General features: G+C 46.9%; 1 protein-coding gene across 3 annotated transcripts in view; it reads left to right on the top strand.

The window, feature by feature from the left end:
- The window catches only part of LOC133353469 (ankyrin repeat and fibronectin type-III domain-containing protein 1-like), a 289,388-nt gene that overhangs the window by 53,462 nt on the left and 222,899 nt on the right, over nucleotides 1–13,027 (top strand). For all 3 annotated transcript variants that reach the window (XM_061569738.1, XM_061569737.1, XM_061569736.1), the window contains exon 4: nucleotides 10,963–11,130. In XM_061569738.1, the coding sequence (XP_061425722.1) occupies nucleotides 10,963–11,130 (168 nt within the window). The remainder of the gene's footprint in view (nucleotides 1–10,962; nucleotides 11,131–13,027) is intronic.

Below are 13,027 nucleotides of genomic sequence, written 5' to 3'. Positions count from 1 at the left end.
ACGGAACAGCACAGAACAGCACTCGCTTCGCTTACCTCTGAGGCTTTGCTGTGCGCAGTGGTCTCCGATTGAATGTTTTATTTTCAGTTTTCCCAGAGCACAACTCTCAGGCAATATTTTGTTCTCTGCTCTCACTCGCTCTCTGTTTCTAGGCGTTAACCCTTTATCTGGCCGGATATCCAAAGTTAGTTCACGTGCTTTTGTATTCGGCCCCAGTAGAAAGTCGGAATAGAGGTGTGGCGTGTCTGTGCGTTACAGGGCAGAGGAGAGATGACCACTCGATGCAAAAATTCAATATATCACGAAACTATACATTTTTTAAATTGCAGAGATGGGATGTTAAAGAATGCGTTATAGATATAAATCTCAGCAGGTTGAGCATAAAATCATTGGTTTTCATGACATCATGGGCTTCACGTAAAGCGTGGCAAAATAGGTTTCATTTTAACGTCACCAAATGCATGTATTGGTTTTTATGCAAATTTATAGTCTATGGTGATCTCTGAGGACTTAGAGGCCAAGAGTGACAGAGATCATCGTACAACTTGAAAGGGTTTTTAAGGACCCAGTGACGCATACAGTTGGGAGGGGGAGAAGTAGGGGGTATATAAATGCATACATAATAAACAACAACAACAACCAAAAACATTACTTTACATACCCGAATGATGATGGATGCTTTAGTCAAGTTTGAAAAAAAACTGCCGAATGAAAATTAACAGATTATTTATTCTGTTGTAATTTCTATAAGAGGTGGTGTGGTGCATAAGCATGTTTAGCTTAGCACTCCATTTAAAATTTCTTTCGGACTGCACTTTAAAATCTAGATTGAAAACTCATTTCTTTAAAACTGCTTTTTGTGTTGAGTTTGTTGTGCCACCTCAACATTCCTCATACATACATGTTGCACCTTGGCAGAGGTGGGTGGAGAGCCTTACATACATGAGCATCTATTTGTTCTCACGTGAGAGAGACCATAACTTGATTGGTCGGCTTGGACCCGTTGACCTGGCGAGGGTGCTGACATCAGCACACACAGAGCTCAGATGCTCTTCGGCACCGCCCTCCCTGGCTGCTGATTGGCTGCATGAATGTTTTAGCGGTACGGGGCTGCACCTATTTCTCACCTGGTGAATCAGGCCAAACAAAAATACACCAAAAAAACTGGGAGGTGAATTCGGCGCAATCAATTTTGTGGACATTCAGCGGAACGCCGGAATTCCAGCAAACGTGCGGAAACAAACCCAACGCAAATCGGTCCCCAGTGAGTTTCAGAATCGTGGGCGGCTGAATATTGCGTAAGTTATACCAGACCTTGCTTAGATATGTTATTGAATGTAAATGCCAAAAAGGCTCCGATGCAAACTAAAGCACATCCTAACCACAGATGGACAAATGTCCTCAGCCTTCCTTGACGATTGCCTTGTTAGGGTCCATTCTCAAAGTCACCAAATCACTCGGGGCTTTACAAAGCGAGGCATTGCAAATGACGAGTTGTTGTTTTGCAGCTTTCAGATGAGCACCCTAGCAGTGTACCACATCTGGATGCACGCCATTGCTCTCGCAGGAAAGAAAACAAAACATCTGCCAAGCGGGACATTTTGTCACGGCGACACATTTTGAGAAGTGCCAGCAGATTGCGCGGCCGCCGCTGCGGTTGTCTGTGACGTGAGGTCATTCTGTGGCGTCCGCTGCCGTAACTTGCGCCCTGATCAGTGTCCCGTAACTTGCGCCCTGATCAACGTGTCCCGCGCCCATTGCACGTTGTCTCTGTAGGTGTGTGTGTGGACAAGCTGCATTCTTCCTCCTTGAAAAGGGGATCTTTAACAGCAAGCTCTGCTTCCAAAATGTGGAATTTAGAGTTAGCGAAAAAAAGCTTCAATACCATACCGCAATTCCTAAATGCAAACTTGAATGTTTTCTAATCCAGTATATGCATTGCCATATGTTAAAGATTATTTTTCAATAATTTAACTTCCTGACATAATTTTTTGGTGCGAGTCCAAAGGTTTCTAAATATATATATAAAAGGGAAATTTGTGAATATGTGTGTCTGTTCAAAATGTTTAGCATACTTCCCGACATGCAACAAACTTAACATTTGCCATGTGGGTACTTTCCAGACTGTACACCATGCACAAATGATCAAAATAATGCATATATTTTGCACGGCAAGTGAGCTGTGACGTCACATCTGTCATGTGACCCGTGTGCGGAAGCGTAATTGAGTGTGCCTGCTCATGTCACGCACCCCCACCCGCCAATCCTCCGCGAGTAAAGTGAAATACAAATGTGTTGCAGGTCTAAGGCGTTCTTCGCGCAGCATTGGTTTATTATTTGAGTCGTTTACTGCCGTACGCACCCTGAAAGTTGTGTGTGTCTGCAGCAAGCGCGTGTATGTGTACCTCTGGACGCGCGTGTGTGTGGGGGGGGAGCGGTGGCGTAGTGGTTAGCGCGCTGCGCTACGAACCCGGCGACCCGAGTTCAATTCCCGCTCACGGCCAACACCGGTGACGATTATTTGAACCGGTCCTGGGCCTCTCCTAGGTCAACTCAGCCTCAAACGAGTAACTGGTGTGGTGTGTGAACATCGCCACTGGGGGTGAATCCAAGTCCTGGGTAGAAATGCTAGTTATATATATGTACACGCACACAATTAGAGGCGCTACATTTATCAAAAATAGTTTTTATCAAACAACATGCGTTTTAATGTGCGGCAATTAGGTGGAACATTGAAGTTATTGTTTTTTATAGTTACTATTACCATCTATATATATAAAATCGTTCATGTCTGTCTGTCTGTGTGTGTGTGTGTGTGGACTTTGGCCCATACGCACTTTCATTGGACGGCGGTTGCCCCTGGCAACGGCTAGCCACGCCTTCGCCGCTTTCATTGGACCTGGCAACGGCTAGCCACGCCTTCGCCAAGGGCTGCAGTTTCATTGGACGGCGGTTGCCCCTGCCAACGGCTAGCCACGCCTTCGCCACTTTCATAAGCTCCGTATTTAATTAAATAATAGCCATTACACAGTATTGTTGGAGCGCTAGGGGGGGGGGGGAAGGAACGCCACCCGTACCCTGCCTCTTCCAAGCCGACAATTTTAGGCGAGGCCGCAGGCTTTGCACGCTACTAGGCCTCGACACCCACCACGCCACTCTGAGGTAAATTCATCAAAGTTTTTCCTACTCTTCACTACACCCCCACCACAATGTGTGCTATTAATATTACTTTTAAACCCAACGCGCCAACAATCGATTACTTTAATGTTCACTGTACAAATACTCATTAAGCTGGGTGAGCGTACTGCCAGTCTATCATGTACACTGTAGCCTGCTTATTAAGCTCGGTGAGCGTACTGCCACTCTATCATGTACACTCTAGCCTGCTTATGAAGCTGAGTGCGTGTACTGGCAGTCTATAATGTGGACTCTTGCCTGGTTATTATAATCGATTCTTTATATGTTCTTTGTACAAACAGTCATTAAGCTGCTTGAGCGACCCCAGTTCGATTCCAACTCACGCCCACCACCGCTGACGATTATTTGAAACGGACCTGGCCCTCCCCTAGGTCCACTCAGCCTCAAAAGCGTAACTGCTGTCGTGTGTGAACATCGTCACTGGGGAGACAAAGGCGGCGGGGCATCGTGGATCCAAGTCCCGGGCGAAGCCGGGTCATGTGTATGTGTGTTTGTGTTTATGTGTATGTCTGTGTGTCTCTATGTATGTGTGTATGTATGTGTATGTATGTGTTTGTGTGTATGTGTGTGTGTATGTATGTGGGTTTTTTTTATGTCTTTATGTGTATGTCTGCGTGTCTCTATGTATGTGTGTATGTACGTGTGTGCATGTGTTTGTGTGTATGTATGTGTGTGTCTATGTATGTGTGTGTAAGTGTGTTAATGTATGTGTGTTATGTGTCTGTCTGTGTCTGCATGTATGTGTGTGTGTATTGTGTATGTGTTTGTGTGCATGTATGTGTGTGTTTGTGTGTATGTGTTTGTGTGTATGTGTGTGTATGTATGTGTGTGTATGTGTTTGTATGTGTTTGTGTGTTTACGCTCGCATTACACAAATGTGTTGCTGGTCTAAGGCGTTCCTCGCACAGCATTGCCGCTTTATTATTTCAGTCGTTTACTGCCTTACGCACCCTGAAAGTCGTGTGTGTCTGCAGCAAGCGCGTGTATGTGTACCTATGGACGCGCGCGCGTGTGTTGTGTAGGGGGAACGGTAGTGTAGTGCTTAGCGTGCTGTCTGTGTCTGTGTGTGTGTGTGTCTGTCTGTGTCTGTCTGTGTGTGTCTGCGTGTGTCTGTGTGTGTGTCTGTGCGTGTGTGGTGTGTGAGGAGCGGTGGGTGTAGTGCTTAACGCTACGCTGCGCTACCAACCCGGCGAACCCAGTTCCATTCCCGCTCACGGCCACCACCGGTGACGATTATTTGAACCTCCCCTAGGTCCACTCAGCCTCAAACGAGTAACTGGTGTGGCGTATTAACATCGGCACTTGGGAGACAAAGGCGGCTGGGCGTGGTAGATCCAAGTCCCGGGCGAAGCCGGGTCATGTGTATGTGTTTATGTGTATGTCTGTGTGTCTGTATGCATGTGTGTTTGTATGTGTGTGTATGTGTTTGTGTGTATGTCTGTGTGTGTATGTATGTCGGTTTTGCCGCCGTGGTGGATCCAAGTCCCGGGCGAAGCCGGGTCATGTGTATGTGTTTATGTGTATGTCTGTGTGTTGTATGCATGTGTGTATGTATGTGTGTGTATGTGTTTGTGTGTATGTCTGTGTGTGTATGTATGTCGGTTTTGCCGCCGTGGTGGATCCAAGTCCCGGGCGAAGCCGGGTCATGTGTATGTGTGTATGTGTTTATGTGTGTGTCTGTGTGTCTGTATGCATGTGTGTATGTATGTGTGTGCATGTGTTTGTGTGTATGTATGTGTGTGTGTATGTATGTGGGTTTTTTTGCATGTGTTTATGTGTATGTCTGCGTGCCTGTATGTATGTGTGTATGTACGTCTGTGGATGTGTTCGTGTGTATGTATGTGTGTGTCTATGTATGTGTGTGTATGTGTTTCTGTGTTTGTATGTGTGTGTATGTATGTGTGTTATGTGTCTGTCTGTGTGTCTGCATGTATGTGTGTGTGTATTGTGTATGTGTTTGTGTGTGTTTGTGTGTTTACGCTCGCATTACACAAATGTATAATGCGGGTCTAAGGCGTTCCTTACACAGCATTGCCGCTTTATTATTTCAGTCGTTTACTGCCGTATGCACCCTGAAAGTCGTGTGTGTCTGCAGCAAGCGCGTGTATGTGTACCTATGGACGCGCGCGCGTGTGTTGTGTAGGGGGAACGGTAGTGTAGTGCTTAGCGTGCTGCCTGTGTGTGTGTGTCTGTGTGTGTGTCTGTGTGTGTGCGTGTGTGTGCGTGTGTGGTGTGTGGGGAGCGGTAGTGTAGTGGTTAGCGTGCTGTCTGTGTGTGTGTTTCTGTCTGTGTGTGTCTGCGTGTGTCTGTGTTTCTGTCTGTGTGTGTCTGCGTGTGTCTGTGTGTGTGTCTGTGTGTGTGTCTGTGCGTGTGTGGTGTGTGAGGAGCGGTGGGTGTAGTGCTTAACGCTACGCTGCGCTACCAACCCGGCAAACCCAGTTCGATTCCCGCTCACGGCCACCACCGGTGACGATTATTTGAACCTCCCCTAGGTCGACTCTGCCTCAAACGAGTAACTTAACTACTGTAGCGTATTAACATCGCCACTGGGGAGACAAAGGCGGCCGGCCGTGGTAGATACAAGTCCCGGGCGAAGCCGGGTAGTACAGCTAGTCTATATATATAAAATCGTGCATGTCTGTCTGTCTGTCTGTGTATGTGTGTGTGGATTTCGGACCATACGCACTTTCATTGGACGGCGGTTGCCCCTGGCAACAGCTAACGACGCCTTCGCCGCTTTCATTGGACGGCGGTTGCCCCTGGCAACGAGTAGCAACTTTTCGCCGCGGGGTGGACGCCATTTTTAATAGCGCGGGGGGGGGGGGGGGGGGACCGGCACCCGTACCCAGCGTTCGCTGGGTGGGAAAATCAGGCAAGGCGGGAGGCTCTGCACGGTGCTAGGCCTCGACACTCAACACGCCACTCTGAGGTAAATTCATACAAATTTCACGTCCTCTACAGAGTGGCGAGGGAGGGAGAGTGGCGAGGGAGGGACTCAGCCTCAAAACGAGTAACTGGTGTGGCGTATCAACATCGCCACTGGGGAGACAAAGGCGGCCGGGCGTGGTGGATACAAGTCCCGGGCAAAGCCGGGTCATGACTATGTGTGTATGTGTTTATGTGTATGTCTGTGTGTCTGTATGTATGTGTGTATGTATGTGTCTGTATGTGTTTGTGTGTATGTATGTGTTTGTGTGTATGTATGTGTGTGTGTATTGTGTATGTGTTTGTGTGTATGTGTTTGTGTGTATGTATGTATGTGTATGTCTGTGTGTATGTGTGTGTATGTGTTTGTGTGTGTGTGTATGTGTGTGTATGTGCGTGTATGTATGTGTGTGTATGTGTGTGTCTGCAGCAAGCGCGTGTATGTGTACCTATGGACGTGTAGGGGGAACGGTAGTGTAGTGCTTAGCGTGCTGCCTGTGTCTGTATGTCTGTGTGTGTGTGTCTGTGTGTGTGTGTCTGTGTGTGTGCGCGTGTGTTGTGTAGGGGGGACGGTAGTGTAGTGCTTAGCGTGCTGCCTGTGTGTGTGTCTGTGTGTGTGTGTCTGTGTGTGTGTGTGTGGTGTGTGGGGAGCGGTAGTGTAGTGGTTAGCGTGCTGTCTGTGTGTCTGTCTGTGTCTGTCTGTGTGTGTCTGCGTGTGTCTGTGTGTGTGTCTGTGTGTGCGTCTGTGTGTGTGAGGAGCGGTGGGTGTAGTGGTTAACGCTACGCTGCGATACCAACCCGGCGAACCGAGTTCGATTCCCGCTCATGGCCACCACCGGTCAAGATTATTTGAACCTCCCATAGGTCGACTCAGCCTCAAACGAGTAACTGGTGTGGCGTATTAACATCGCCACTGGGGAGACAAAGGCGGCCGGCCGTGGTGGATACAAGTCCCGGGCGAAGCCGGGTAGTACAGCTAGTATCTGTATGTTTGTGTAAATGCTCATAACGAGTACCTATTTAGCCCAGTACAGCACACCGAGTGGGGTGGTGTGGTCAGAGCCACTTTTTTCCCTCCACGTTTTATGCTGATATACCACATCAGCCACACATTTTAGGGCTGAGTTTACCTAGTGGTATTCAATCGCAGAGCTCCTGAGAGATGGTAGCAGTGCGGGAAGGCCTTATTCTAGCAATGGATGGGACCATGGCTGATGGTGGCGATCAAGCGAAGGCCCATAACAGATTTATTTTCCATTTATTTCTTGCGTGCATGGCCTACAATTGCAGCTGTATAACTCGGATCATAATCCAGTAAGCTAACAGCTATTCCAGAATGTGTTATTACGTGTTTGCTAAGTATGTGTTAACCGCCACCTTGGACACCCTTGCAAACAAAATGTTCCATCTCAAGGGATTATTCACGTGATATATTCTAATAAATAAAATAAAAATTGTTCCTCTGTGTTTTATATCCACACAGCTCTCTCTCACACACTCTCTCGCACCAATTAGCCATGCAGTTCTTGCAATACACCTCTGCTAGCTACTCGGTATGGGTGGGAATATTGGCTATCACCTGCGATAACAACATGTTCATTCCTCCTGATACAGCAACAGGGATTGTGTGCATGATATGATGAATATACATGTGGAGATGTGGGGAGGGGGTTGGGGTATTGAGAGTAGCAGTGGTGGGCATTGAAGCGCAGACAAGAACACAAAAAAAGGCGATCCAGCTGGATAAATATTTTTAGAACGCTCACTTTAAGATCCTGGTTTAATGGAGCACCATTACAACAATTAGGGAGGCATTCAGGAAACAAAACTTCCTCCTGTGGTGGTTAGAGGTGGGCTGCCGGATACAATGACTAACACACAAATACACACAGTGGTAAAGAGTTGTCAGTCTTACTGGCCACTGGTTTAGCTCAAAAATAGTTTTTATCAAACAACATGCGTTTTAATGTGCGGCAATTAGGTGGAACATTGAAGTTATTGTTTTTTATAGTTACTATTACCATACATCATATATATTTGTACATTTTCCCTTTTGATTTGATAATTTGGCCAGTGGCATCTTCCTTCTTTGTTTCACTGAGCAATGTTGTATTCATCCGTTGTCGTTACGTATGTATGCAAAACATCAAATTCGATGGTTTTACAGATATACATTTTACACGCATCAGGACGCCTCTAAGCAAATCACATAGAATGCGCCCTGCACAATCAGGGATTTGGAAGCTAAGCGGGATTGAAGTTGGACAGTGCTTGTGGATGGGCGACCACCACACAGGTGCAGTAGGCATTGTGGGCAGCAGAGAGCAGCGGAATCTATTGTTATGGATTATTTCGACCTCTTCCAATCACCTCTGACCAGCGTGGTGAAGTATTGTCGTGTAATCACTGCCTCCTTCATGGCATGGGAGAGGCCCTCATCCAGCAGTGGATTGACAAACGATCTCTACGTGTGTAATGTAGCTCTCAGAGACACGGTCTTGTCTTTCTGTATATTTATATATATAAAAAGGAAATTTGTGAATGTGTGTCTGTTTGAAATGTTTAGCGTACTTCCCGACATGCAACAAACTTGAAATTTGCCATGTGGGTGGCTTCCAGACTGTACACAATGCGAAAAGTATAAAAATAGGCTTTTGTATTTTGGGGGGGGGGGGGGCGCAATAATGCATGTAATAGTTTGCATGGCAAGTGAGCGGTGACGTCACATCTGTGATGTCACCCGCATGCGGAAGCGTTACGCAGTGTGCCTGCTGACGTCACGCATCCCCCCCCCCAACCCTCCGCGTAGGCCGTGTATCCCGCACAAATGAGCGGCATCGCTGTCTCGAGTTTCTAAGTCAACGCGACTATTTTCAGCTCGCCACGTCATTCCCTTCCCAAGTTGCCTAGATCGACCTTGCGTATAAGTGGGTTAAGGTTGAATTTCCTTGAGTGAAAAACATCCGATTTAGTTACATTGATTTGTTTCGGCTTTTTTTATTTCTTGCAAGCATAATTTTTTTTCAGGGTTTTTCAGTGAAATATAAGGGAATATGAAATTAATCCTCAACAAGAATCCAAGTCCCGGACGAAGCCAGGTAGTAAAGCGAGTTATGTATAAAGTCCACTGACAACTCAACGAGTAACCGCGAGTGACTATGTATACTTGGGTAGTTAGACGACTCTATTCTGAGACAACGTAGCTTCTAGTCTCAAGGCAACTCACAGACGATGGAGACGACCCGATCCAAGGCGACAAAGACGACAACGACAGCGTCCCACGCCAACAGCCCCCAGCTCCGCCTCGCGCTGCCTCTTATCCTCGCCCGGTGCGGCCACGCCCCCATTCTAGAACTCTCCTCGCCCACCTGCCTCTGTCAATCACTGCCCTAGTTACACTTCCCCCGCCATTGGACCCCGTGCTCCCCCTCACGTGACGCTGTCAACGCTCGTCCAATCATCAATCATCATGAGCACGGCCATTAGTAACCATGGTCCCGGGGACCCAGACTGTCCCGCTATCGCTCCGCACTGTCTTTACAAATGTGCACACAAGGACAACACAATACACATTGTGTTATAGGAAATGTTTTCTCTTGCTAAATATAACACCAGGTTTTAATTCCGAAATAAAATGCACTCTATAACAAAGGTTTAATAATGACATAGTAGATAGACGGTCCTTGGTTTGTTCAGCAGGATCAATTGAGATATCACTCACCACTGATCTCTGCCACAGTGCGCGTGCTACTGCACCACCACCAGCCCCTCAGCGGAGCGTTCTTTACCTTTGCCGAGTGTAAACCTTTCTCGGGCTATTTTTTCCTGACCAAAATTGATGATGAGGAATTCAAAAGTGACCTCTTCTTCGTTCTGCGTGGAGCATGAAGAAAGCGCGTTGCGTAAGGCAAGGCCGTAGCCGTGGAGTCAACATTGGGGGGACCAAAAATCTCAATTGAAAACGAATTTCCTGCCTAAAATATTACAATACTCACTAACACATAGGATGGACTTTTATTTATTTTTTTACAATAATGTCTAATAGGGTATTTTATTGCATTGCTTTGTTTTTTAATTTTTTTACCTTTTCTTGTTTCATTGTATGTAATGGCAGAGATTAGGGATTAATAAAGTACAACCATAACCACAATCATATAAACACAAATCTATTTTATAGCAATATATTGGGGGGGGGGGGCATTTTGAGCATATTTGAATATTGGGGGGATGTGTCCCGCTCAATATTAATTATAAATACAGCCTTGGCATAAGGGGACATCCGCACGCCTCTACAGGCAGTGCCCTCGTGTTCACGCATCGCTCGGCACACCCTCGTGGCCTCTTCATAGCTGACGGAGGGGGCCCGTTGGCTGGTGCCGGGCATTCTGGCGAAAGGAAGAAAGAAAAAAGAAAATAGCCCCACGTGCAGTCGTGTGGTCACACTTTGGCGTTGGTGTGAGCAAGGGGGCTCGCACACACTGCCCAACAATTTCTTGTTTCCTGTTCGCGACCAGCCACACTGAGGAATAGTGCGTGCATCCCTCGCTCACGGCACCTCCGATTAACGTGGTTGGCTACGTATGGTGCAAAAGAAGTTCACCGTACATGCATACAGCATCATCGTCGCCAGTGTCTGCAAGCGGTCATTTGCCTCGTGTGTATTTTGTGCACATGGCTGCGTCCTTGAGCAGTCGTGTGTGAGTGTGTATGTGTGTGTTGCGTGTCTTTGTGTGGCTGTACACATGCTTGTGTGCGCGCGTGCCAATGTGTGTGTGCGCTTGTTTCATCTCGCGACTATTGTTGAATTGTCGCGTTTCATTCCCATTTGTGAAACGATAGACGATCGAGCGGGCTGGACGTGTCAGGCCGAGCAGAGGGGAGCGCCTGGCAGGATGTCTTCATGCTCCTCCGCCAGCGGAACTCTCTCGTAACGCCGCAAGGGGCGGCAGCAGCAGCAGCAGCAGCGGGGGTCTCACCCCAGGCCAACACCATGGCAGCAGCTACTCAGTGAGTGTTTTTTTTTGTTGAGAGGGCCTCCGAATATACATGACCTGTCTTGCTGACCAAACTCCACCAGACATGTCCGGCTGTAGGAATAACGCAACTTCTTGAAGCGACCGCACCGTAAGGAAAATTGCACAGCCATACATGGTTCCATGTTGATGCATGCTTGTGTCCTAGTTTACCTCTCAATCATGATGTGGGTACCGAGGTGGAAAGTTGTTAACTCCCTCGCCTGGCGCACAAGAGGTTGTGGCTTCATATGACACCATCCGAGATGTGGGTCTTGCGTATGTGGCCCGCCCTGAATTTCTAGAAAATGAAATCAATGGACTGGGACGCGCACACATGATCAATGAGCTTCCTCTCCACTTCCTCCACTTCGGCGTGCTAACAACCTTGGCACTTTAGATGCAATGGGATTGATCGCGTCAGTTGGGTTTCCATGACTCGATCCCATTGACGTGTGCACGTCCTGCGGTGCCCTGTTGGAGGAAAGTGCCCGAGGTATCGCAGTGCATTTCTGTAAAACTTCTTAAGCTGCTCTGGTCGGGATATCTGGCATGGAAGTGATATATCAGCCTCATGTGACTGGTCTGCAAAGGCCAACAGAGGGAAAAGGTGCCGTGTTGCATTTGGATTTAGACGACCCGTGTGAATCTTTATGTCCTGTAATTATATTTCAGAGCAAGGTAAATAAACAGCATTTGTTTGGAAATATTTGGAAAGATTTTGCATAAACAATGTTGACGGTGAGAAATACCAAATTGAAATTATTCCCTTTAACTAATTGCTCCTATACCACTCAACAAAACAAATAACTGTAGAAATGTAGCTTTCAAGTTGAAACTGTAGCAATTATTCACGTAAATCATATACTTAACTAAAATATATAAACCCATTTCCAATTAAACATTATTCAAGTAGAGGTTTTGCTTTTCACCAAAAATATAATTTCGTTTCATCACAATAAATCTGCAAGCATAATAACCTGTCAGCAGAGAGTTCACTTAATTTAACAATAAAGTTTTGATGCATGAGTGGTATTTGCATTCAATTCGCTCTGGTTAGGACTTGTCGACAACATTTTTTCAAGATTGATAAGTAAATGTTCGGGGCCAGAAAGGTGGAATTTGCAGCAAATCGCGTAAGGGATTTAATCAGGGCCCATGCTTCGTCCTGCTTGGCTCCATGTGGAGTTATACCCACTCGTGAGATTGCTCTGCCAATCTTCGTCCCACTTCTTTCCTACCGAACCCAATGGGGATCTTGACAGCTTTTGGGGAACTGCTCATGGTCCGAAAGGCAGCACTCGTATTTGTTGTCATGAATGTCGTCGTTCTCGAATGTTCACAGCTAAAAGGTGTTGGGGTGCACGTGACCATCCCTGCATTTCCTGCCAATGCTTATGACTGTACTTACGAAGGATATTTGTTTTCGTATTGCAATGTCATTGCTGGTTATAATTAGACCAACCTTTCAACCTTAGACCTAAGAGCGCGTTCGGATGCACAGATATATACCCCGTGAATATTTTAGCCGTTGTGCTTGGAAATATCGTCACATGCTTGCCATGGTCATTGACAACGAATTGCCCATCGCGTTCCTCGGTTTACGAATGTATGCCGAATATATATTTTACACTTACACAGGTGAAGTCCTAGCTAGTGGTAAATTGATGAGGAACAAATTAATGATCTAATCACTCCGTGGCGATCAATACAACCCGGGCATGTTGTGGTCTCTATCTGCCCCTCTCTTATGCGGACAGCTCCATGGCTGAAGCTCCCCTCCCATCAAATTCCACTCCTCCCCCTTCGCCTCGCAACATTACACTGTGTACCAGGGCTCTCGAGCCATTCCTATGGAAAGATGAACGCACATCGTTCGATGACACTGCTGC

The sequence above is a fragment of the Lethenteron reissneri genome, chromosome 44 (genome assembly GCF_015708825.2).
Source record: "Lethenteron reissneri isolate LAM-NWPU_2019-01 chromosome 44, ASM1570882v1, whole genome shotgun sequence".
Lineage (NCBI taxonomy): Eukaryota > Metazoa > Chordata > Hyperoartia > Petromyzontiformes > Petromyzontidae > Lethenteron > Lethenteron reissneri.
Note: the sequence above shows the minus strand (reverse complement) of the source record. Positions and strands in the feature narration are given on the sequence as shown.